The 26,499-nt window shown below is 49.8% G+C and overlaps 1 protein-coding gene across 2 annotated transcripts; it reads right to left on the bottom strand.

Moving 5' to 3' along the window:
• Positions 1 to 16,993: 16,993 nt before the first annotated feature.
• CDX2 (caudal type homeobox 2) lies at positions 16,994 to 24,525 on the bottom strand. Of its 2 annotated transcripts, none has more exons than XM_038573394.1 (3): positions 23,844 to 24,525; positions 20,194 to 20,335; positions 16,994 to 18,721 (listed from the first exon to the last, which is right to left on the bottom strand). In XM_038573394.1, exons 1-3 carry the CDS (start codon positions 24,382 to 24,384, stop codon positions 18,580 to 18,582), a joined length of 825 nt encoding a protein of 274 aa, XP_038429322.1. In that variant the 5' UTR covers positions 24,385 to 24,525; the 3' UTR covers positions 16,994 to 18,579. The 2 variants fall into 2 exon arrangements, with proteins under 2 accessions (XP_038429322.1, XP_038429321.1); XM_038573393.1 differs by having other exon boundaries at positions 20,190 to 20,335; positions 23,844 to 24,512.
• Between the last annotated feature and the right edge of the window lie 1,974 nt (positions 24,526 to 26,499).

Genomic DNA, 26,499 nt, shown 5'->3' with positions numbered 1-26,499 from the left:
CAAAGTGTTATACAAAGTGCTCAAGGAACACAGAGGAAGGAGAAACCAAGCCTGGGGAGTCAGGAAACTTCTAGCAGAGTTCGAAGTGGGCCAGCCGAGCAGAGGGACTGAGAAAGGGACTCCGATTGCCCAGAGAACAGCTAAAGTGGAGACCTGGAGGCTGGAAAGAGTACAGAGAAAGACCACACATGTAGTTCCTACATTCCTTTTCTATTGCTGCCATCAAATTACCAACTCGGTGGCTTGAAATGATATTAATTGATTCTCTTACAGTTCTGAAGGTCAGAAATCTACACTCAAGGTGTCAGCGTCTGCTGGAAACTGCAGGGGAGAGGCCGTCCGCTTGCCCTCAGGCTTCTAGAGGATGCCTGTGTTCTTTGGCTCCTGCCCCTTCCTTCAGTCACTCAACCTCTGGCTTCCTTAGCCATCGCCTCTGTCACCAAATCTCCCTCCTGCATCCCTCTTCTAAGGACCCCAGTGACAACACTGGGTGCACCCAGATAACCCAGGATCATCTCCCCATTTCAGGATCCTTAAGTTAATCACATCTGCAAAGTCCCTTTAGCCCTATGAGGCCCTATTCAGGGGTGCTGGGGATGGGTACCCGGGGGTGGTGGGGGTCCTTATTCCACCTGTCACGGTCCCCCTGAGCCTTGTACAGTCTAATCCCTCTGCCTGAGCACCTCTCCTTCCTGAGGCCGCTCCAGGGGCACCTGAACAGTCACCATGGAAACTTGGGCAGTTTACTTAACATCTTCTCTTTTGGTCTCCTCATCTGAAAATGGGAATAATAATAGGCCAGCTTCTGGGGTTTTGTGAAGGTGAAATGAGTCCACGTATGGAAAACACTTAGAGAGATGCTAGGAATATAATGAGCTCTCCAAAAGAATTAGCCTCTTGGTGGTGGCGTTATTGTTGTCTTCCCCACGCAGCTCTCTATTCCAATGTCACCTCTGCCAAAATCTCTCTCCTGGGGGCACCTGGGCAGCTCAGTGGTTGAGCGGCTGCCTTTGGCTCAGGTCATGATCCGGGGTCCTGGGATCGAGTCCCACATTGGGCTCCCCGCAGGGAGCCTGCTCCTCCCTCTGCCTGTGTCTCTGCCTCTCTCGGTGCGTCTCTCATGAGTAAATAAATAAAATCTTAAAAAAAAAAATCTCTCTCCTGGCCACCTTATCTCAAGTAGTGTCTCTAGTAATTCTCTACATCTCTCTTTTTTGTAGCAGGGCTCACAATTTCAAGTTATCTGGTAAGTGGTTTAGATTTATTTGCTCTATTGTTTCTCCAGTGATTCCTCCACTGGAAAGTAAGCTCTGTGTCTCATTCATCACTGATTCCCAGTACCTAGCATGGTGCCCCACACAGAGTGGGCCTGCAGGAAACATCTGTTGAAAGAACACACCAAACTGCCTGGCTCTGCGTCATCCAGTACAGTAGCCACAGCCACACACGGCTACTGAGCACTCGAAATGTGGCTGTGCCATGGGGCGCTTGGGTGGCTTGGTGAGCTTAACAGCTGGCTCTTGGTTTCTGCTCAGGTCATGATCTCATGGATTGTGAGATCCAGCCCCGCTCTCCTTCCCCATTCCTTGGGCTCCCTGCTCAGCAGGGGAGTCTGCTTGAAGGTCTTCTCCTTCTGTCTCTTTACCTGCTTGCACACTCACACCCCCCCTCTAATAAATAAGTAAATCTTTAAAGAAATGTGGCTATGTCACTCAGATGTGCTGAAAGTGCAGAATTTAGGACTTAGTGTGAAACAAAGAATAATAATTTTCATTATTAAAAAAATAATTTTCATTATTAACATTATTGACATGTTAAAATGATAATAATTTGGGTATATTGGGTTAAATAAGATATATTAACATCAATTCCAATGGTTTCTTTTACATCTTCTTAATATGTCTATAAAAAACTAAAATTATGTATATGGATCAAATGATATTTCTATTGAATAACACTGCTATAGGGATGCCTGGGTGGCTCAGTGGTTGAGCATCTGCCTTCAGCTCAAGGTTGTGATCCCAGGGTCCTGGGATGAAGTCCCACATCAGGCTCCCTACCGGGAGCCTGCTTCTCCCTCTGCCTCTCTCTCTCTGTGTCTCTCATGAGTAAATAAATGAAATCTTTTTTTAAAAAAAATGAATAGCACTGCTCTAGAGAGCCTTTGTAATGTGTACCCTATAGCTGGACTGTGGAATCAAATTCTTTTTTTTTCCTTGAGTAAACTCTACCCCCAATGTGGGGGACTTGAACTCACAATCACCAAGATCAAGAATCACATGTTCTACCAGCTGAAGTCATCTGAGTACCTCTGGGTTTGAATTCTTGATCTACCATTTACTAGGTGGGTGGCCCTAGGCAAATTACTTAATTTCTTTCAATAAATGTTAGCCATCATTAGCTAAGGCCCAAAGAAGAAATTGTTTTTTGAAAGAGAAATTCAGTGTTTTACAAATGTTTGCAAGTAGAAAAAAGAATATTATGAATCTAGAAAAATTTAGTAGAACCTTAATAGTGGTTTTGGGGGGCTTTCACTCACTCTTGATAATTTCTATTTCTGACGGTTTGTATTTTTCACAATTTCTGTGTCACATTTGGAAGAAAAAATAGATATACCTTAAAAATAAATTAATAACAATTTATAAAAATTCCTTAAATTTGTTCATTGCAAATGTCAGCTTTTATGTCCTAAACCTGGATATTCGGTCCCTGAGGGTTGGCTAGGTGTGGCTATCACACCTCTCATACCAACTCTGACATGGTTCATCATCCAAGAAAGCCTGCTTTATCCCAGTCTTTCATTGTATATGGCCTCCAATTCCTGGAACACACTAAGCTAAATAAATGTCCAGGGAACTATGTAAAGAAGCCCATACCTCCTTTCCAAATATTTCTTCTTTCCATCTTGACTTTCCTCTGATAGTTTTATCAATGCTATAATACACAAAATAGAGTCTAAAGTTTGGCAGGGGCTCAGTAAACAGAGTGACTCACTAAAGGAATAAATACATGAATGAATTCATTTTTTTTGTTTTTTTACATGAATGAATTCAAAATAACTATCATCTCCCTTCTTCCCATCCTTTCATTTATGTATCTTATTGTTTTCTTCATTGTTAGATTATAATTTTCCAACACATTTGTTCCCTTCTTTCTTTTCCCTCCTCTGATGCCAACATTCTCCATGGATTTGTTATATGAGTTCTCTATATTTTGTATATTAACTCCTTATCAGATACATGATTTGCAAATATTTTCTTCCATAGAGTTGACTTGGCTATGCAAAGTGCTATTTTTTAAGATATAATAATGGTAAAAGTGTCCATCTCTATTTTATTGTTATTTATGATTTTTTAAAGTTGTCTGTATGCCAATATAGGGCCCTAACTCACAACATGGAGTCACACACCCTACCTACTGAGCCAGCCAGGGTCCCCCAAGTGCCCATTTATCTTAGAGATACACTCTAAAACATTTAGAGATGAATAGATATGACACTTTGCATTTCCTTCAGAATATTGGGGAGATATGAATGAAACAAGATGGGCTATGAGTTGATCATTATTGAATTAGGTGATGGGTACATGGGAGTTTCTTATTCGATTTGTCTTTCGAATGTTCTTTAAATTTGTCATAATAGGAAATAAAGCATAAATAATTGTTTATTACAAAATAAATATGATTATAGAAAATTTGGAAAATACAGAAGAATCTAAGGACAAGAAAAAGAAAAAACAATAGAATTTCCCCTAAAACCATAGCAGTGATTCTCTCTTAATCACTCATGTTTTGGTATGTTTCCTTTCAGGCTGCATTCTATGTATGTTATAAATACATGTATGTGCATGTGCAATTTTAAAGAACAACCAAACATTTTTGACAGACCTCCCATCAAGAAGTAGAGCATATGTCCCCCCATCTTGAATCTGGAGGGCTTATGGCTTCTTTGGCCAATATAATAATGGTAGAAGTGACTCAGGTGATTAGGTCATTAAAGGCCATATAGCTTCTGCATATAGCCTTGGAATCTGACAAGATATATTAAGAGGAAAAAAGGAACACAAATGTGATTAATATATTGTCTGCATGAGAATTCACAGAAAAAAAGTGAAACTCAAAAAGAAGTGACTAGACTTGAGGGTGGCGGGTATACGCCATTTTAATGAAGGGAAGAGATGATGAATTGTGGGGGAGTGACTAGGTAGTATGTGAGGGAAACTAATGGAAGATGAAGGTTATTTTAGTAAGATTTGTTTATACAGACTCTCTGGGTGGAATACCTACTTTTAGGCAGCAAAGGGAACTCTCTCCCTGACTCTCAATTGCCTTCAGCTCAAAATAATCCTTAAGCTAAAGTGGCATATTTTATTTTTAAAAATTTATTTATCTATCTATTTATTTGTTTATTTATTTTATTTATTTATTTATGAGAGACACAGGCAGAGGGAGAAGCAGGCTCCATGCAGAGAGCCCGATGTGGGACTCAATCCCAGGTCTCCAGTATTACACCCTGGGCCAAAGGCGGTGATAAACCACTGAGCCACCCAGGCTGCCCAAAAGTGGCTTATTTTAAAATGGCATATTCTGGACCTCTTTAGCCTTCTAAGTATGTTAGGGCAAGCCTTACAAACAATTTCTGTTAGGTGCATCTGAGTGGCTCACATGGTTGAGCATCTGCTTTCAGCTCAGGTCATGATCCCCAGGTCCTGGGATTGAGCCCCACATTAGGCTCCCAGCTCGTGGGAAGTCTGCTCCTTCCTCTCCCTCTGCCTTTTCCCCTGCTTGTGCTCTATATCTCTCTCAAATGAATAAAAAGAGATCTTAAAAAAAAAAAAACCCTCTGTTAAACAATAGAGCTTCTAAAAATCGGAAAGGCATTTTTGTTCAACAGCTTCATGGGGGTGCTGCCCGGGTTTAGCGCTGCTCAGTGGTTTAGCGCTGCCTTCAGCCCAGGGCGTGATCCTGGAGACCGGGGATCGAGTCCCACGTCAGGCTCCCTGCATGGAGCCTGCTTCTCCCTCTGCCTGTATCTCTGCCTGTCTCTCCTCTCTGTGTATTCTCATGAATGAATAAGTAAATAAAATCTTCAAACAAACAAACAAACAAAAACACCAGCTTCATGGGAACTCGGGGTAGAGAAGGACTTATCTCAGAGAACTGTAAGTAATTTAATTTAATGGAACAGTTTTAGAAATTGAGACATGAGAAATCTACAAGGATTTCTTTTTTTTTTTAAGATTTTATTTATTTATTCATGAGAGACACACAGAGAGGGGCAGAGACACAGGCAGAGGGAGAATCAGGCTCCCTATGGGACCCCGGGATCATGACCTCAGCCAAAGGCAGATAGATGCTCAACCACTAAGCCACTCAGGAGCCCTCCACAAGAATTTCAAAGTAATTATATCACCTTTGGTTGAAAGGAACAGAGATAGTACAAAATGAAATGAGACCTTTGTCTCCCCAAACTTCTGGGCAGAAAGCAGGCTGAAAATATTGCAAATATTAACTACTTTTCAGGAAAAAAGAAAGGATAATTCAGAGAACAAGAACAAAGACCAACAGGGCAGAGGAAAAAGTCCCAAATGGTCACTCCCAGAGAGAAAGATGGAGACCTAGTCAATAAATGGGCAACAGGGGATCCCGGGGTGGCTCAGCGGTTTAGTCCCTGCCTTTGGCCCAATCATGATCCTGGAGTCCCAGGATCGAGTCCCACATCAGGCTCCCTGCATGGAGCCTGCTTCTCTCTCTCCCTGTGTCTCTGCCTCTCCTTCTCTGTGTGTCTCTCATAAATAAATAAATAAATAAATAAATAAATAAATAAATAAATAAATAAATAAATAAAATATTAAAAAAAATAAATGGGCAACACATGCTCAGATGGATTTCAGAATTAATATAAACCAATGGCTGCTGTGTGTTTCTGTTCTCTCCCCTTTAGAACAGGAGTGTCTGTAGCAAATATCCTATACCTGTCCCGCCACTGTATGTTGGGTTTATTTGAGGGAGGAGTGGAAGAGAATTTGTCTCTTTAATTTGTAAGTTTTCATATCAAGCAGAACCTTAACTCAAGGAGCCTAATATCCACCTGGACCTGATTTATATTATGAGATCCTGGACCCGAAGCCAATCAGCACAGCAGATGCCTGTTTCATCACACCTTTACCAGGCTAGGGTACCTGATTTTTTAAACTTTTGTGTTATTTGATGATAGTGCTTTAGAAATCTAGTGTTTCTTTTATCATATTGCATTGAATTATTGATATATTAAGGATAACAACTCTCTTGTCATTTTTGTAGCAAGTACTTTTTGTCATTTTCTATTTACTTTTAAATTTTTGAAATGATGTGTTTGTTTTTACGGTTCTATTTTTTTTTTTTTTTTTTTTTTTGAAGATTTTATTTATTGGGCAGCCCTGGTGGCTCAGCGGTTTAGCGCCACCTTCAGCTGGGGGTGTGATCCTGGAGACCTGGGATCGAGTCCCGCAACGGGCTCCCTGCGTGGAGCCTGCTTCTCCCTCTGCCTGTGTCTCTGCCTCTCTCCCTCTCTCTCTGTGTCTCATGAATGAATAAATAAAATTTTTAAAAAGGATTTTATTTATTTATTCATGAGAGACACACACACACACAGAGAGAAAGAGGCAAAGACACAGGCAGAGGGAGAAGCGGGCTCCATGCAGGGAGCCCGATGCAGGACTCAATCCCGGGTCTCCAGGATCACACCCTGGGCTGAAGGTGGTGCCAAACCGCGGAGCCACCCAGGCTGCTCTACCGTTTTATTTTTAAGTAATCTCTACACCCAACATGGGGCTTGAACTCATAACCCCAAGATCAACAGCTGCATGCTCCACCCACTGAGCCAGCCGGGTGAATATGTTTTTTGATAACAACCCCTTGTTTTCTTCACAATTTCTTTTCTTTTTTTAATAGCCTCCACACCCAGTGTGGAGCCTAATGCAGGGTTTGAACTCACAACCCTGAGATCAAGACCTGAGCTGAGATCAAGGGTCAGAAGCTCAACTGACTGAACCATCCAGGCACCCCCATGGTTTCTTACTTTGCCCTTATACTTAGAAAATCTGCTACATTCAGAGATCATACTCAAAACTTTTTTTTTTTTTTAAGATTTTATTTATTTTTCATCAGAGACACAGGCAGAAGGAGAAGCAGGCTCCATGCAGGGAGCCCGACACGGGACTCAATCCCAGGACCCCAGGATCACGCCCTGGGCCAAAGGCAGGTGCTAAACCACCGAGCTATCCAGGGATCCCTCAAAACTGGTTTAAATAGCACGATGTTTGATGTCAGATTGGCACAAATTAGAATCTATCTTATAGGGACAGATGCTATTTGTTACAAAGATTAAATCAAATAATTTAAGTTAAAGCTTTAATCAAGTACAAAGCCTGGGATGTGGAAGTACTCCATTTCTTTTCTTTCTGCTTACTATAAAAAAAATAGATGCAAGAAGGGGCACCTGGGTGGCTCAGTAGGCTAAGTGCTTAGACTCAGGTCACAGTCTGGTGTCCTGGGATCCTCAAGTCCTGCTTCCTGCTCAGCAGGGAATCTGCTTGTCCCTCACCCTCTTCCTCTGTGTGCTCTCTGTCTCTCAAATAAAGAAATCAAATGTTTTTTAAAAAATAGATTCAGGCAAATCACAGAAAAAGTAAATGTCCAATAAACACGTGAAAATACACTCAACCTGCCTAAGAATCATGGAATGTAAAGTTAAATCAGTGCCATTTTTCTGTTAATCAGATTAACAAAAACTTAGAAGATAACCTAATACGAAGAGGCTATGGAGAGAGAGAGACTCACTTATGGGTGCGCCTATGATGGTAGTGTGACTTGCCAAAGCTTTTTAGAGAACAATGACTATATTTAGTAAAGTAAAAAATGGGCATGTTTTTAGACTTAGCATTTCCAATTTAAGTAATGTAGCCTTTAAAAATACGAAGATATAAAAGCATGTATGTTAAAAGATTGTTACCTTTTCACTGTTTATAATAGCAAAACATTGACAACTTGAATATCTCTCAGTATGGAAGTCATTAAATAATTAAATTAAGGGGATCCCTGGGTGGCTCAGCGGTTTAGCGCCTGCCTTTGGCTCAGGGCGTGATCCTGAAGTGCCAGGATCAAATCCCACATCTGGCTCCCTGCATGGAGCCTGCTTCTGTCTCTGCCTCTCTTCTCTCTGTCTCTCATGAATAAATACATAAAATCTTTAAAAATAATAATTAATTTAATTAATTATAAGTAATTAAATAAATATGGTTATTTTCTGTCTCTCCCCACTAGAATATAAGCTGTCCAAGAAGAGAGGGGGTTTTTTTTTTTTTGGAAAAGGGATTTTCAAAACCTTTGAAAAAAATTTTTATGATATCATGTTGTTATCTATCTCTCCTGGCAAGTTATTTTTTTATTTAGTATAGTTGACACACAATGTTTCACTAGTTTCAGGTATATATCTGTGATCTTACTATTGTTTTCCCGGAACATGGAACGTAATATACATTCAAAGAAATTGTTGAATAAATGGATAAAATTCTGGTATATCTAAATTTATGAAATGTGGTAATCACTAAAAAGAATCCATTGGGTTTAGGTGTAATAATCTGGGGAAAAGCCCATGGTATATTATTAAGTGATAAAAGCAACTCACAAAGTAAAGTATGGCTTTATTTTGCTTTGTTTTGTTTAAAGGAAGGAAAAAGAACCAGATGGTATGTAATATATATTTGTGTAAGCACAGAAAGCTCTTAGAATGACATGGACTGGCTGTTAACATCAACATCCCAGATGGGACTGAAAGAAGGAGAAATTAACTTTTTTCGTACTTCTGCATTGTTTAAATTTACTGAAAGGGACTGTTCCTGCAAGCCCTTGGCTTGCATTAATAAAAAGCCTGAACCAAAGCAGACTTTGCTATGGGAAAGACAGCATGTCTGAATCCTTTGACCTTGAAAAGGTGTCTTTGACACGGTAAGGTATTCTTTTTACAATATCGTTCTGTTGCCTTTTTTGTTTTGTTTTGTTGTTTTAAGCGTGTGTTGAACACTTCCCCCTTAGCAGCAGATTTCCCTCTCCCCACCCTCCCACTCCCGCCTCCACCGAGTTTGCTCCGCCCGCTCCCTCCTGCAGGTATCTCTCCTGTCAAACCTGCTGACTCTCCCGCCCGCTTATCTCTAAGCTCCGTGCTTTAGAGCCCGCGCCGCGGCGGGCCGGCGCTCCTTCTGTGGGCAGCTACTGTGTGCACGCTCGACCTTTGCCACTTGAGCTGCAGGAGGATGTGGTTTGCAAAGGACGTGGCCCCAGGGTCCTATGTAGGAAGCGTATACCCCCCAAAGGGCCAGTCCCACCTCCAATTGTAAAACCCACACGGGAGGGAGGGGGCTGAGCTTGGCCGCGGAGGGGGAAGTCGCGGTGTTGGAGAAGCATAGGAAAGGCGCCTCCAGCACCATTAATATTAACTTTCATTAAGACTCGGCCTTTCTCTCCCCGGGGCTTCACAAAGCAGGAAGTCAAGGGCAGCGGTGCAGGGAAAGGAATTGGCAGGGAGAGAAAACCTCGAGTAAATTATTTAGCCGTGAGACGAGATTAAGAGACATTCCGCCCCCACCCTCCCCCACACTTCCCAAAGTGGGCCCGGGCTGGGGACAGCCCCCAAACCGCCACTAATCCTTGAAGCTGGCAAAGCTCTGGAGTCTGGTGGGGAGCGAACCAGGGAGCCTTCTCCCTGCGGAGATGGGGGGGGGGGGCGCTCCCCGGGTCGCGGGCCGCACCTTTGGTGGCTGCTGAAGGCAAGAAACCGGGGGCGAAAGTGCCAGAGCGCGGCCGGGAAAGGCGGAAAGGCGAAGGTGCGTTTGCGCCCGCTGCTCGGGGCCGCACCGCGGCGGCCGACCCCGGGCCCGCGCCCCCTGCCGGGAGGCCAGACCACGAACCCGGGGCGGCGGGAGGGCGCTCCCGCGCCGGCCTCCAGTCCCCGCCCGCTCGGCCGGGTCTCGGGCCCCGGCGCCCGCTCAGCCGGGGCAGCAGCGCCGCCTGCCGGGGACCTGGCGCCAGCTCGGCCGCGACGCGGCGGGCACGCTCGCAGCGGGGCTGAGACACCAACACGCCCGCCCTCCCTTTCAAAATCCCGTCCCTCCGGCCTGGCCTGGCCGCCGCCCCGGCCGCCCGCTCCCACGCCGACCCGCGGCCCCGGCTCCCGCCCCGCCCCCGCCCGCGCGCCGCGCGCCTTTGGGGAATCGCCCCGCGGGGAGCCCCAAGCGCAAAGCAACTGCTGAGCCCAAGCGGTCCCAAGGCCGGCTACGCGGCCGCAGCCTTGAAGCGCGGCTTCCGCAGGCGCAGGGGGCGCGCGAGGCCGCGGCGGGGGCGTCCCGGCTTCCCGCCGGGCTGTCACCTGGCCGGCGTCCACGCCGCGCTCCACGCCGGGGGTGGGGGGCCCTGGCAGCGGCGGGGACCCAGCGAGGGCGAGCCGGCGGTCTGGCCCCGGCCCACCCGGGAGCCGCCCCCGCGCCGGGACGCGCGCTGAGAGCTCGCGGAGGCACGTGGCGCTCGGGCGGGCCCTGGGGACGGGGGCGGGGGGCGGGGGCGCGGGGCCTGAACCTGGGGCGGCCGGAGCCGACGCCGCTGGCGCCAGAGCTGTGCGTGCCGAGCGCCCCGCGGCCGCGCACGGAGGCCTCGACCCCAGGCTGGTGCCTCCCCTAGTCGGTCGTGGACCACCGTTCTGTTTGGGCTGCAGCAAAGGTTTCTTCCATTTTCCTCTCCCCAGCATTCAAACGGCCGGCACCTGGCGGGCTCAGTTGGTTGAGCATCTGCCTTCGGCTCAGCTCGTGACTCCAGGGATCTGGGATCCAGCCCTGCATCGGGCTCCCTGCTCAGCGGGCAGCCTGCTTCTTTCTCCCTCTTTTGCTCCCCCTGCTTGTGCTCTCTTTCTGTCAAATAAATAAATAAAAATATTTTTTTAAAATGAAATAATACATTCAAAGACTCAAATCCAGACGGTTTCTCTGAGGTAGAGGTGGGAGCTAGGAATGAACTAAAGTCCTCCGCTAAGGAAACAGCTTGCTTCTTACTGGTTGCTTCTGACTTTAGTTTTGTGAAAGCAGCGCCCAGCTTTATTCAGTAATACCAAGTCCATCAATGACTTTACTCACGGAATTGCTTCAGTTGGCACGGTCATTTGGTCATTTAATTCATTTGGTCATTTGACCTTTTAGTTCTCAGTTCTGGCCAAGGGTCCACCCAAGAGTAGTGATCAGAACACTGGATGTACATTTCGAGACTCTAACCCTAGAAATGAGAAATAAATGTTGATTGTTGACTTTCTGTGGACTTAAGATCATGATCAAGAAAGTCATTCTGGGGATCCCTGGGTGGCACAGTGGTTTGGCACCTGCCTTTGGCCCAGGGCGCGATCCTGGAGACCCGAGACCCGGGATCGAATCCCACGTCGGGCTCCCGGTGCATGGAGCTTGCTTCTCCCTCTGCCTATGTCTCTGCCTCTCTCTCTCTCTCTGTGTGACTATCATAAATAAATAAAAATTTAAAAAAAAAGAAAGTCATTCTGAATCAGTGTCTAATGTGTTTAACAATATATCACTAGTGGGATCCCTGGGTGGCGCAGCGGTTTGGCGCCTGCCTTTGGCCCAGGGCACGATCCTGGAGACCTGGGATCGAATCCCACATCGGGCTCCTGGTGCATGGAGCCTGCTTCTCCCTCTACCTGTGTCTCTGCGCCTCTCTCTCTCTCTCTCTGACTGTCATAAGTAAATAAAAATTAAAAAAAAAAAAAAAAAAAAAAAACAAACAAGAGGGCAGCATTTAAAAAAAAAAAAAAAAAAAAAAAAAAAAAAACAATATATCACTAGTTCAGAAGTATAAAGGTGGTTCTGTCAAATTCGTAGATGAGATTAAAATTATAACAGAAACAAAAGAATCAGAGGAATCTGGATCCCGAAATTTGCATTCTTTTCATTATAGTGGTTTGAGGGGAGGGGGGATGTTTTTATTTTACATACATGGATTCCAGAGAGGCACAGTCTTTCTTTTTATTCCTCCTACATGTTTCTATATTACTATTTATTGGGCAATAGTCTCTGAGTCTTGCTTAATTATGTCATTCTTCCTATTTGTTTTTAGCAACTCACATAATTCTGCCTAGAAAACAGGAGTGGGGACTGAAAATAGAATCTAGTTCTGCCCAATTTTGTTGTGATTTTTGTTTTTAATACATTAGATGCACAGAGTGAAAGAACAATGCATTAAGTGTCTTTCAGGAGTAAAAGACAGAGGCTGCCCAGGACATTTTTAACAACTCCCAATGTGTGGTTTAGGTACTTTGTCTTTGTCACTTATTCTACTAATGGCCAATAAATTAAAATTATTTTTAAGTGCCACCTAACAAGCCATTGTATATTTGTACTACAATGACTAGCTCCTGCATTGTTTGCTTTCCTGAGGTTGGAGAGGAATTTATCAACTGCCACTTATATGAAACCTATTATTGTCATACTAAGGATACAAAGCATTATGATAGTGAACTATCAATCTTGAAAGTTCTGATAACACATAAACAATTAGAAAAGAATTCCTTTCCTAGAAATCAAGACACAAATATTAAAATGCAGAAAATGCCTGAGCTCCTATTCACCAATATAATTTTGGGCATAAAAAGCCAACGCAATCTGAATATTATTTTTTACATAAATGTGTATGTGTGAAGAGACTATTTGGTTATTACTAAATCTCAGGGAATTCTTCATGGATCAAAACTGGTTGTGTTCTGGTTTACAGATTAGACCTAGCACAGAATCACCAGGATCCTGCAGGAAAAAAAAGAGAACCAACTAGTAACTTTATCATTGTATTATCACTATCCACCGAGGTTAATGACAAATTCCAATATGGAAAAACTGTTGTTGAAACAAATGTAATGTTTGAGTACTAGAGATGTAGGAGGCAAAAGGTCATCTATGTGCTTGCCCTCACCCTCTCTAAATTGATTCTTCCAAACTGACTCTTCCAAGAAGAATGTCAAGGTAAATGTTGGTATAATCTCTGGAACTGGAAGATTACTTTATTTGGCATAAGAGAGTTTTGTTTTGTTTTACATCTTATTTTATAATCTTCAAGAAAGTGATGATATAAGAAGTATATATTCCCTCTGGTTTGTAGTGAATAAGACATTCCGTGATTGTTTTGGCCCAGTATCACTAAGCCAATCCCATGGTTATCAATAATAAAACCTGCTTGGTTTCCTAAAATTACAGTCATTCTCTTGTAGAAAAAGAGGAGGAGATGAAAGGAAAAAGGCAAAGGAAAATACGACTAGATGTATGGAGGTTAATAACACTTAAAAAATAATTCTAGAGATTAGAAGTTTGTATGGTCTCAAAGTAATTTAATAAAATAAATGTTAGTTTTAAATATTTACAAGTTAATGTACATTATTTAGAGTGTGTTTCTTATCCTCCAAAGCACAAAACTTAGTTAAACACAAGATCTGTTGCTGCACTTTCAATGTCAGAGAAAATCATGGGGACTAGAGTAAAATGCTTGAAATGACTTCAAGGGATGAATTTACCTTAATTAAATCTACAGCAGCTTTTTGGATTAGCTCCCAGAAGAGTACAGATTTGACACTGAGAGTACAGATTTTAGACTGGAAATTGCTTCAAAATAAACTTTCAGGGGCACCTGGGTGACTCAGTCGGTTAAGTGTCTCCCTTCGCTCAGGTCATGATCCCAGAGTCCTGGGATTGAGGCCCACGCAGGGCTCTCTGCTCAGCAGGGAGCCTGCTTCTCCCTCTACTCCTCCCCCTGCGTGTGTGCACTCTCTCTGTGTCAAATAAATAAATAAGAATCTTAAAGAAAGAAAGAAAGAAAGAAAGAAAGAAAGAAAGAAAGAAAGAAAGAAAGAAAAAGAAAGAAAGAAAAGAAAGAAAGAAAGGAGAAAAATTTTAATGCCATCTAGTTAGAGTACCTGCCTCTCTGCCCCTTTTGGGTTGAAAGTGTCTTGATCATTATAAGGAAGTTCCTAAGCACATTCTCAACTAATCTAAGTCTCCTAAATGCTACTGAAGTGTTTGGGGATATCTTTGGCAAGTCAACTATGCACATCAGTGACTCATCTTCATGTTTGGAATGTTAGTGCATGGCCACTTGAGATTCTATGCAGATGCAAAGCAGTGGAAATCAAGAGACAACAGACTGGGGGCTACTTGACAAAGTAAGGAAAACTGAATGAATTAGAAAAACCTCAGATGTGATTTGAGAAACTATCCTTGTTCAACGGTTCTTTTAAGGATTCTTGTACACTTTGCCAAAGATGTTCATGATCAAAAGCAGCAGTTCTCGGTCATTATTGGGGATTAATCTTAAGTGTATGTTGTAAATTGCATTCCTTTACTTCAGCATATTTGATTCCCCTTTTAGTGGTAGGGATCTCCCTAAAGTCATTAAAGTATTAAATAGCAGCCTGTCTCTAAAACAAAATGCAAACAATGCCCCTTGAATCTTCTAAGGTTTTTGTTTTGTTTTGTTTTTTACCTAAGCCCAATGTGGGGCTTGAACTAACCACCTTGAGACCAAGAGTTGCATGCTCTACAGATCCAACTAGCCAGGCACCCCATGTAACTGAAGTTTCTTTATTTCTGCTGGTTGCCTTCCCTTATTTTTCCTGAGTGGCTGTGAATAGCAACAGCAAGAATACTGCAGTTTATGTGTTATGACTTCTATTTAAGATTCGTTTTCTTGACTAATGTGGGCCTCTTAAGATATTATGGGAAAGAAGTGAAGCTCATTGAAACTTTCATTGCTCGGGATCCCTGGGTGGCTCAGCAGTTTGGCGCCTGCCTTCGGCCCAGGGCGTGATCCTGGAGATCCAGGATCGAGTCCCGCGTCGGGCTCCCTGCATGGAGCCTGCTTCTCCCTCTGTCTGTGTTTCTGCCTCTCTCTCTCTCTTTCTCTGTGTCTCTCATGAATGAATAAATAAAAATCTTAAAAAAAAAAGAAACTTTCATTGCTCTCATCAGCAGCCCATCTTGCTAATTTTATTGGATGAATATGATAAAGACATGAATTGTTCACAGAAGACAAAAAAAAAAAAAGACTCGGGCGGTCTTCTCTCCATATATGCCTTTTAAAAAAATCTTTTCTTGTATTTTTTTTTCTTATTTTAAGTAGGCTCCATGCCCAACACAGGGCTTGAACTCATGACCTTGAAATCAAGAGTAGAACGCTATGCCGACTTAGCCAGTCGGCCGTCCCCATATATGCCTTTTTTCACATAAGTTCCACAATCTGGCTACATTCTTCCCCTTATTTATCCTAAGTTCTCGGTCTTTCTCTATATTAATATTGTACCCATTTTACTGTAATATTTTTTTTAAAAACAGCTCGTGCAAGAAGACCCTTTTAAGATGGTGAATAGCTCCCCTGACCCATTTGTTTTTCTTAAAACACTCAACAGAGGGGATCCCTGGGTGGCTCAGCGGTTTAGCGCCGCCTTCAGCCCAGGGCGTGGTCCCGGGGTCCCCGGATCGAGTCCCACGTCGGGCTCCCGGCATGGAGCCTGCTTCTCCCTCTGCCTGTGTCTCTGCCTCTCATGAATAAATAAACAAAAGCACTCAACAGACCCAAGAATCCTCTTGAGCCTTGGTCTGAACTTGATTTCAAGAGGCCCACGACCCCCGCGAGCTTTCCCCGCGGGGCCCCAGCAAGCCGGCAGCTGGGCCGGGACTCGTGCTTTTCCGGTCGGCTCCCGGGGCGGAGGCGCGGGGCTGCGACGGGCTGCGACCGGCTGCGACGCCTTCTTCCCGGAGCGCGCGCGCCCCCTGGCGTCGGAGCGCGGGGAGGGCCCCGGAGGGCCCGGGAGGAGCCGGGAGCGGGGCGGGAGTCGTCCGGGCTGCAGAGCCGGAGGCCCCGGGAGCCGCGAGGTCATCCCACCAAGGATACAGCAGGGCGTCCCAGCGCCGACCTCCCGACGCCTCCTCGGGCGGCACGGCCCACCTTCGCCTCGGGTTTGCTCCGGCGGCGAGTCTCGGCGTCGCCAGCGCGGTGGCCTCGCTTGCCAGCGGGGCCCCCCTCGCCCGCCCCCTCCCCGAGCCGGGGGACTGGCGAGCAGCCGAGCGCCCCTGCTCGCCCTGGAGGTGCCCGGCGCGGGCCAGCGGCGGGCGTCAGTGCAAGGGGGCTGGACTTGTAATCGCTTGCAGCGGGACAATGCTGACTTTTGAACCTCTAACCACTAAGCAAACAACCCTTGTGCTCTTGCTCCACTGTCCAAACAGGGTTTATTGACAGGCGTTTCACAGCAACGCATAGCAACGGCGGCGGCGGCCCGGGCGGGCGTGTGGGCGCGGCCGGGTGCGGGTCCGCACTCCCCTCCCTCCCCGCGGCCGGACGCGCCGGGGGGCACGGAGCCCGGCGGGTGGGGGGCTGGCAGGCGGGCCCGGAACGCCGCCCCCGGCTCGGCGGACCCCCAACCCCGGAGGCGGCCCAGGCAGGCGCTCTCCGTCCGTCCGCGAGTCCGCCTCGCAGCCGGGCGCCCGCGGGCCGGGCCACCAGAGCCCCCTTCTCGGTCCGGCGCGGCCTGCCACCAGGAGGGGCCGCGGAACCGGGGGCCGCTGCAGGCGGGGTTCGGGTCTCGCTGCCCTGCCCTGCCTCCCCAACCCTCGGGCCACCTCCTCCCTCTGCTGGGGCCGTGATTAGAGCTCGAAGATCCTCGTGGGAACACCGAGACGGCGCGCAAAGCCCTTCTCCCCAGGCCCCGCCGGCCCAGAGCGCCCAGCAGGGCGGCTTCCAGGTCCCAAAACCTCCAGGGCAGCGGCCCGGTGCCCAGCGGATCGGCCAGACAACAAGCTACCGCTACTGAGAGGGTCTCCTTGTACCGGCTCTTGAATTCTTTGGGCGGGGGAGGGGGAGGCAGTGGTGAGCAAGGGAGAGAGTTTTCCGACACAGAGCAAGGAGTGGAGACAGAGAAGGGCTCACGGAAATGCCCAGTGATTCACTGAAGACTATATTCATGGAAATGTTGCCTTGGGAGAACAGAAAATAAAACATTTTTCCTTAATGCTCATGTTTAACTAGCTGGATTGTGGGGCATCCCTAGGGTGAAGGAAATCGTTGAGGAAGGGGATGCCTGCATCAGCCTCAGCGTGGATTGGATGAGATGCTATGAGGGGACTCTCACTCCAACCCCCCATAATTTCCCCGGGCAGCTGTAAAGCAGCTGACCCTGCAGATGTGCATTTTGCCCAAAGGCACCCCCAGGAGAACCACACATTCCACAATCCAAGGTTGGGCTCAGGCTTGGGGGCAGGGAAGGTCTCAGAACCTGCTCCCTCAGGCCTCTGACGCTCTGGGGTAAAATGAGGTTGTCCAGATAACCTTCTCCATGCCCTCCCTGATTTTTCTAATACTAGCTTGCAAGTAGACAAGATACTTCATTTCTTAAAAAAAAAAAATAATAATTTCGGATAAATATCTGAAATCTGGAAAGCTCATTTATCCCCTTTTTTCTTTTTAGAAAAAAATTCAACCGTGCTCAAATAACCCCCACTTCCCTTCACCATATCACTTCTCTCCCCATGGATCCAGAAGGCTTTTTAAAGGCTGGGCTGGATGTTACACAACCCAAACAGCAGCAACAACAACAAAAACTCCCCTTCTTCATCAGCCCCAAGATTGTGAAAATGACAGGAAGTCCAGGTTGGCTCTGGCATTTATAGCACTGACATACATTCAACCCAGAGAAGCTCTGGTGACAGGCTTTCTAAACAAGGCCCTGTCCTGGGCCCTCTGGTCAGGCCTGGAGTCCAGTAACCACGCCCCTCACACCATACACCGCACATACACCAGCCAAGCCTTTCCTGGTCTGGGAAAGGAAGAGAAGAAAGACAAAGACCTGGGGGTTCTTCAGTCTTTGGTGGGTCCAGGTATCTATCTTAGCTGCCTCTGACTTTTGTAGTTAAATCTTGCCTGCCCTTGCGGCAGGAGGAACCAGCTGACCCTTGAATGGCAGGCGGTAGGCAAGTAGCCACCTTGGCTTCAAACACTGGGTTCCCCCTGAGTCCCTCTCTCCCCTTAGCTTCAACCAGAGATGCATCCTGCAGATTTGGAAGGCCAAGAGCTGGGGAGGAGGGGTACGAAGGCTTGGTCTGTTCAGCCAGTCCAGGCGATGCTTTTGCCAGTACTAAATGAAGCCCCAGTTGTCAGATCCCATCTCCTCGCTGGCAGAAAGTCCGGCCAGAAGAAGTAAAAATCTGGGAAAATGTCTTCCTTGAGGCCTCCAACCCCACTTGTCCTTGCTCCTGGCCCCCATGTTTTTCTCTGAGAGCTAGGTAAGTTGGTGTACATTTGTGGAGGGGAGGGAAGGGGGGTCTCTCCTGAGGATTCTAGCAGAGTCTGTGCTCCTCATGGCTCAGCCCAGAATCGCTCTGCTGCTGCAGGCCACTGTAGGTCATTGGGTGACAGTAGGGTTTAACACCCCCGCCGCTGGCCCCAGAACCCCGGGGACAGAGCCAGGCACCGAGCCCTGCAGGGCAGACACGGGACTCAGGGACTCCGGGACACTTCTCAGAGGACCTGGCTGGGGCTGGGGAGGCTGCGGTGCAGGTGGTGGGGCTTGCGGGGGCGGCTGCTGTTGCTGCTGCTGCTGCAACTTCTTCTTGTTGATTTTCCTTTCCTTGGCTCTGCGGTTCTGAAACCAAATTTTAACCTAGAAATGGAAAGGGGAGGGGAGGAAGAGAGGGTGATGAAGAAGCTGGTGTAGGGAGGATGGCCTTCTGCACTAGCAGCAGTTCTTCCCTCTCCAACTATAGAAGTGCCTTCTCTATCTCAGGGCCCCCCACACCTTCTCCCAGCCTTTCAACCGAGAGCCCCATGACAGCTCAGTGCCAGAGCCCTTCCGGAGCCCAGCACAGCCTCAGGAGAGAAAAGCCTTCCTCCCTCCTTGTTCTCACCAGGTTTCGTTACAAAGCAACCTTTATCTATAACTTTACTGGGAGAGTTCAGCGTCTCAGAACTAAGGAAAACAAACTGCAAAGCCCTTTCTACAACAAGCGAGAGAAGGCCAGCATGGATGTACTTCAAAATGACAACCTTTGACCTCTCAAAACTTAACTGAAATGTAATATTCCTCACTTTAAAGCTGAGAATGAGATCTTTTAAAAAGATATAACCATTTATTTGAGAGAGAGAGAGAGAGAGAGAACACAAGGAGGGAGGGGAGGAGCAGAGGGAAGAGGGAGAAGGAGAGAGGAGCTCAAGCAGATTCTGCACAGAGCGTGGAGCCCCGCACAGGGTTCATTCCCACAACCCTGATCTCACAACCTGAGCTGAAACTAAGAGCCAGATGCTTAACCGACTGTGCCACCCAGGCACCCCATGAGAATGAGATTTAACATGGGGCTTCCCAGCGGTGGATTTGGCCTGTTTTCCTTTTTTTCTAAACCATATACAGTGTTCCTGAGTCAAGCCTCCCTCTAGTATTTATGGGCAGGGATTGGACTCTTATATTAATTTTCCCCCCCCCCCCAGGTATTGTGCTGGGCACAAAGAAAATAGGTCTTTTTTTAAATTTTTTTTATGATAGTCACAGAGAGAGAGAGAGAGAGGCAGAGACACAGGCAGAGGGAGAAGCAGGCTCCATGCACCGGGAGCCCGATGTGGGATTTGATCCCGGGTCTCCAGGATCACGCCCTGGGCCAAAGGCAGGCGCCAAACCGCTGCGCCACCCAGGGATCCCGAAAATAGGTCTTTTAAGTCTTCTATCACCCAAATAGAATTCCAGATTAGACTGATTAGACTACTACTCAGTTTTTTTTTTATTTTCTTGCATTTCCCCCTGGAAAATAGGAGAGAAAAAAAATCCAAAAAAGACAACTAGAGGCAGAAGGAGCCTTTTCTAAAAGCATTCAGAAGGAAATGTTCTCCATCCTCCTACTTTATTTATTTATTTACTTATTTTAAGCAAGCCCTACACCTAAGTAGGGCTTGAACTCAACAACTGTGAGATCAAAAGTCACATGCTCTATCTACTGAGCGAGCCGGGCGCCCCTCTAGCCTCCTTTAATCTGCTCACAGAACTAGGTGGATTCTGGGGTCTGGCTTCTAACTCCTGCACGAGGAACACCCCCACCCGCCCGCAGCCAGTGATCCCCCGGAGGGAGCAAGGCGGTTCCCACCTGCCTCTCGGAGAGCCCCAACGTGGCGGCCAGCTCAGCTTTCCTCCGGATGGTGATGTAACGACTGTAGTGAAACTCCTTCTCTAGCTCCAGCCGCTGGTGATCCGTGTACACCACTCGGTATTTGTCTTTCGTCCTGGTTTTCACTGCGGAGGAAGGAGAAGTTAGGGCTGAGAACTGCAAGGCGGCCCATCAGTCATGGGTAATGACAAACCTACCTAACCCCAGGGCCATTTCTCTTCCTCCGCCGCCCCAGGGGGCCAGGGTTTGGCTGGTTCCTGCCGAGTCTGACAAGACCCCCCAGGGGGTCCTGATGGCAGGGTGCAAGGCTATCCAAGACAACTAAACTAACCTCAGGGTTAAGTGGTTTTTAAAAGTGAAGAAAAACTAAAATCTCAGACGCCTACGATAGCTGAACCCAGCCACCCTTTTGGTAAACCAAATATTGTCCTAGAGAAGGCAACTTCCAAAGGGAAGCGGGGCAGGACACAATCTCCGGCGTCCTGGGAATATTCGGGTTTTCAGGCCCACCAGAGATGGAAGCCCTCCCCAAGAACAGCTCAGGTCTTGGGCACCCGTCAGCACAATGTGTGGGGTGGCGGCGCTACTTTCTGTTTGCTTTATTACAAGTGGAAAGGCAGGTGCAGGAGCTGATAGATTCTCTGGGGTCACCAGAATCTTCTCCCAGGCCTACGAGGCCCAACTGATGGAATTCTGAGCCGGGATCTGGCAGGCAGAGAGCCCCTCCCGCTGGCAGCACCGTCTACCTGGCGGAACCTGGTTTGGCATTTGTCACTTTTTCTTTTTTAATCCCCCATTTATTTCTGCTACAGACTGTGCCAGAGCTATCCTGACCAGTGATCTATGCTCATTGGATTGAGTCAACATATTAAACCTCAGGTTGATTGTTTTACTGAAGGGCCTTGACAAATAGTGCCCGTCGCGCGGTTGGAGCAGGCCCGAGCCTGGCGTCTCCACCGGGTCTGCCCTGGGTCAACCCTCGGCTGGGCCCTGGCCAGGAGCTCTTCCCTCCTCGTGGGCCCCAGGTCCTGGTCTTCCTGCAGCCGAACAGGTTCAGTCGCCCAATGCCCAGTCCTACAGGAAGATCTAAAGGGTCTGGGAGTCTCTTGGAGGTGTTTAATGCTCCGCAGGCCGACTTTGTTCAGGTAAAACCCTTTGCAAACCACAACAAAAGCGCCCTGGGAAGATACAGGCCGGATCAGAGGGAGCTCCCCCGAGCCGCTGAAAGGGGAACACAGTCGCAAACAATGCAGGACAAGGCGATCTTATCAAAGAAAAGCCCTTTCAATGCCTTAATAACAACCGCATTCTGTTTGAATTACCACTACTGAGCAAATGGCGGCCCCGGCTTTCATCCCCCTCCCCGCCAGGCGCATTAACATAAACACGGCCCGGCAGGCGCATTTGAATGGGCGCAGCGGCCCCGACCCCGGGCCTGTAAGAAACTGAAGGGAACTAACACGTTCCGAGAGCCTTCCAGCTGGAGGGCGCGTTCACACGCGTCGCCGCCCCAAGCCCACTCGGGGCTGCCAGCGGCAGTCGCCCCGTTTTACAGATAAGGAAACTGAGAATCAGACCAGGTCACGCAGGTAGCGTCAGGCGCGGCCGACACCGCAGCCAGCTGGGAGCCTGAAGGACACCCCCAAGGGTTGGGGAGCCGGGGCGCGAAAAGTTCTCCGCGCTGAACATCCCAGTAGCAACGCTCGCCTTGGGGTGCCTGCGCGCGGCTCTGGCTCCAGTGCTCCCCTTGCACAACCCCTGACCGGCCGGGAACGCGGTGACCCGGGCCCTTGCGCGCTCTGCGGCTTGCGCCCCAAGGGCCTTGGAGGCGCCCCGCACCCCCTGGGAACCGAGGAGGGGGCTGGAGGAGGGGAGAGATGAGAGGGACTTGTGAGAATTCATTATTGACTGCGAAAGTCACCACCCTCTTTCCGGGCCCTAAAAGAGACAATGGCAGGGCTGGGAAGGTGTATATCAAAGCGGGCCGGGCCCGGGACCAACCCCCTAGCCCCTTGACAGATGATGCTCCGCAGAGAAGTCGGGCTCTGGCCCGCGGGCCGCGGCCTCAAGACATTAACATCACAAGGGCGCCCGGCGCCGACTGCGGCCTTGCCACCTCCGCGCGGGACATCACAGCGGCCTCTCATCTGCTGACCCCGCGGCCTGGGCTCCTGTGGCTACCCCCCTCTCCCCCGCCCGGCCCGGCCCCGGGGCCACTCTCCCAGGACACACCAAAGGTCTCCCTTAGGGCCCCCGATCGCTGCCAGTTGTACCCCCAGGCAGGCTCCCTACGAGGGAGCCTTTTCTGAGAAAGCGCTCTGCTCAGACGGGAGCGCCTCCTCTTGGGGAAGGGACCTAGAAGAGGTTCGAGGCTGGCCCCGTGGCCTTCTCCCTGGGCTGCGGCATTTCCCACCCGGCCTGTGCCCAGTGACGCAAATACCGATGCCCAGAGACAGCCCCCAATGGCTTCTCTGATTTATATGGTTGTAATTGGCTATAAAAGTCTGAAAAGTGGCCATAACCTGCATGCGGGTCGGGTCGGGCAGGGCCAGAAAGAAGGGAAGAGAAAAAAGCGGAAGTGCAGAGGGCTAGGAAGACTTCAAGGAGTGCAAAAGGGACGCCAGCAGGACTCTCCCACCACACCTATTCGCATTCGCACTTCCTTCCCACTTTGACACACACAACCCCATACCAGGAGGGGCAGACCCGGAACTAAGGAGCCCCCACAATCCGGCAAACCTAGGATGTCTGCAGCAGGGACATCTCCTGAGCAAGCTTCTTGAACGCAGCCGCGCGTGTACACACACACACACACACACACACACACACCCCTGAGACCTGGGAAGGAGGGGTGGGAGAATGGGAGAAATGATCCCTGTCTGGAGCCCAAGCTGAATCCCCTTCCCCCTCCGCGGGGGACTCTCAGGACATCTTGCCCGCGGCCCTCCAGCTTTTGACTCAACTAACTCCTTTGCAAATCCAAGGTTCAATGACGGGGCGCGCTCCCTTCTCCTTGGTTCCTGGGGCCTCTGTTGCAACTTGCAACTCTGTTGCAGCTTGGCCCGGTCTCCCTGCTTGCCAGAGCTCTTGAGATCCCTTGAATTGGCCCGAATGGCCGAACCTGGCCCCACGCACAGCCACCCAGTCCTCCGGGCCACCACTCTTCTTGAGCGCCTTGATGGCGTGGAGGGAAACGCTCTAAAGCCCGGCCCGGTGCAGGGCGAGGCTCCCTTTCGCCCGGGGCTCGAAGCTACGCACCGAGCGCTGGCTGCAGCGAGAGCGGAGGACGCGATCCCGCTCCTGCACCGCGGTGCTCGCCGACGACCCTGGGAGCGTCCCGAGAGTGCTGGGACCGTACGAACGGAGGACCGCTGGAAAGAGGAAGGCTCCCCTCTGCCCTACACTGAACACGGGTTGGGAGCCCAGAGTCCTCGCTCCCGCCCGGCGCCGACCCAGGCGCCGCAGAGAAGCTCCGCAGGCGAGGCCGGCCGAGTGCGTCTCCGCCCGGCGGGGCTCCCTGCCAGCTCCGGACGCCTGCGTCCGCCCCGACGCGCGGCGGGCCCCGCATCCCCCGAGCCCCCGAGCCCCCGAGCCCCCGAGCCCCGCAGCCCCGCAGCCCCCGCCGCCGCCTACCTTGGCTCCCGAGGGACGGCTGCGCGGGCTTCCGCATCCACTCGCACAGGTTCCGCCGCTGGCCGCCGGGGGACAGCTGCTCTGCGGCGGCCGTGGCTGCGGGCCCCGGAGGGCCGGGGTTCAGTGTCTGCAGCAAGCCGGTGGCGCAGGAGGGCGCGGCGGCCGGGTGGTGCGGGTGGTGGTGCGGGTGGTGGTGCGGGTGGTAGTCGGCGGGGCTGCTGTAGCCCATGGCCGAGGCCGGCGAGCCCCCGTTGAGGCCGTGCGCCACGGCGTTGGCTGCGGCCGCGGCGCCCCCCGGCGCGTAGCCGTTCCAGTCCTCTCGCAGCGGGGCCCCGTAGGCGGCGGGCCAGGAGGGCCCCGGGGACTGCGCGCTGTCCAGGTTCGCGGCCGCCGCGGCCGCCGCCGCCACATGGTAGCCGCCGTAGTCCGGGTACTGCGGGGGGCTGACGAAGTTCTGCGGGGCCAGGTTGAGGCCGCCGGAGTGGCGCACGGAGCTGGGGTACATGCTCACGTCCTTGTCCAGGAGGTAGCTCACGTACATGGTGGCGAGGGCCCCCCAGCGAACCTCACCATGCTGCCTGGGGGCCGACGCTGGGGGCTGCCGGGAGGCCGCAGAGGGGAAGGGGCGACGGGGCGACGGGGCGACGGGGCGACGGGGCGACGGGGCGACGGGGCGCGGCGAGCGGCGGCAGCGGGCGCCCCGGCCGGCGGAGTCCCGCGGGCTCCTCGGGCGCCTCTGCCTCTGAGGCGGTCCCTCCCTCGGGCCGGCCTCCTCCCTCCTCCCTTTCTTCCTCCTGTCCTCCCACCTCCTTCCCACTGGGCTGCAGAGGCGGGGAAGACCCGCCACAGGCTGGAGTGCGGAGCCCCGGGCCGGCGGCCTTTCGTGATTAACGAGTGTTTACAAGACTCTATTAGTAATGACACAGACACCAATGGCTGGAGACGTCGAGGCGCAGCGCGCACCCTGCGCACAACCCCCCGAAACACGATTTGCATTTTAAAAGATAAGGAGAGGGGGGAGCACGCGGGACCCGATCACAGCTAAATATTCAAACCTTTATTGTTAAGAGCTTCCTCCTTCCAACCTGGTGCACTTTAACCTCCAATCACAGGTTCAAAGAATGAAATCAAGAGACTTGCAAAAGAGGGGGTGGGGGGGGGGAAGAACTGTCTTGATGGGAACCTGGGCTTGGAGACTAAATAACAGTGTTTATGCACTTGCGGGGTCGGGTGGTGGGCATCAAGAAGCTCCTTCTATACCAAAGAGAAAAGAAAAGGGAAGCCATTACTTTGATGACAACGTTTTGACCAACGGGGGAGATGACGACCGGCGGAACCCTAAGAGATGGGCCCGGTTCCTGCCCTGTTTGAGCTCTCGGCCAGAACGACTGTGACTGCGGGGCCCCAAACAACTGTCACTGCTAACCGGATTTTTTCTTCCCCCAAGGAAACCTCTTGCCTCTCCCACGAGATAAATTATGACCCTAGCTTCAGGTTGCATCTCGGAGTTCATCTCACATTTGGGGTTTCAGTTAAATTAAAGCAATTAATGTTTTAAAGAGCATTTGCATTCAAGAGCCAGCACGGTCAAACCAAGGTGCTGGCAAAGTTCTCATTTTTTGAGCAGGGTGCAGGTGACACAGTATGTTGTCTGCAAAAATTCAGCGAGCCTACACGTAGAGGTTTACTTAAATGAGTGGTTAAAAATTAAGGAAAAGAGAGCCAGAGTTTCTGATAATATGTACGTAGGTACATGTCATAACTTTGTCTTAAAAACACGTTCTGCTTTACAAAGCAAAGCTTTATCCGAAGACAATTGTCTTTCATCTCCAGGAGAGGGGAAGGGAACCTAGGCCATTACCGATTGCTTCTTGAGAGCTCCGAATGGGGAAGAGTTGGGAAAGGATCTTCCTTGGTTTTGATGCACTGTGTCGGGGGCACGGGGCTTGGTGGCGGCTGCTGGGACCTGTGTGGCAGGGCCTGGCTTGTGAACTGCCGCAACTGGAGCGCAAGGCGCCGTGAGCTTCGTCTTAGGCACGCGCCTCTGTTTTAGCCACTGCAGGCAGCAGACCCGCGGGAGCCTTCCAGCCCTTCTCTACTTACGAGCCCGGACTGTGCTGACGGACCAGGATTTGAGAATCGCAGCGGCCCGATCCACGGACTGGGCAAGATGCCTGCGTGTTTTTGAAGGCGCTCTTGGAACCAGCGGGACGCTAGCCACTCATCTCCAGATCTGCACTTGTCGGTTCTCATTGTCAAGCGCTCTCTGGTATTTGTCACTTCACCTTCTCATCTCTGGAGAGCTCCTTCCAGTGCCCTTTATCTGCCTTGATCCTCACATCTCCCTAGATGGGGAACAAAGCTGGTGTTGTCATCTCCGTTTTACAGATGACACCCACCAAAGCTGCATAGTAGAAAGAGGCCAGGCCCAAGTAAGATCTGAACTAACCCAGGGGTGTGGGATCTCCTGCTTGCTGGTCTCCCAAGAAAGAGGGTTAAAAATCAGGGGTGGGGAGGGATGTCAGAGAGCTGAGCACTCAAGAGGTGGGAGACAGGAGCAGGTCCTCCATTGATCTACTGGCCTGGCCCAGGCAGCTGAGTGTCATTGGACCTCTCAGGAAATAAAATAGGAAATAAATTGCAAGCCCCATTACAG

Source organism: Canis lupus, chromosome 25 (assembly GCF_011100685.1).
Source record: "Canis lupus familiaris isolate Mischka breed German Shepherd chromosome 25, alternate assembly UU_Cfam_GSD_1.0, whole genome shotgun sequence".
NCBI lineage: Eukaryota > Metazoa > Chordata > Mammalia > Carnivora > Canidae > Canis > Canis lupus.
Note: the sequence above shows the minus strand (reverse complement) of the source record. Positions and strands in the feature narration are given on the sequence as shown.

Excerpts from the sequence above, each read along its gene's own strand:
- CDX2 (XM_038573393.1), bottom strand. The coding sequence starts at position 24,384 with ATGTACGTGAGCTACCTCCTGGACAAGGACGTGAGCATGTACCCCAGC. Across the intron at positions 20,336-23,843 it reads GCCGTCCCTCGGGAGCCAAG|TGAAAACCAGGACGAAAGAC; the intron begins GTAGGCGGCGGC and ends CTTCCTCCGCAG. Across the intron at positions 18,722-20,189 it reads TGGGGCTCTCCGAGAGGCAG|GTTAAAATTTGGTTTCAGAA; the intron begins GTGGGAACCGCC and ends TTCCATTTCTAG.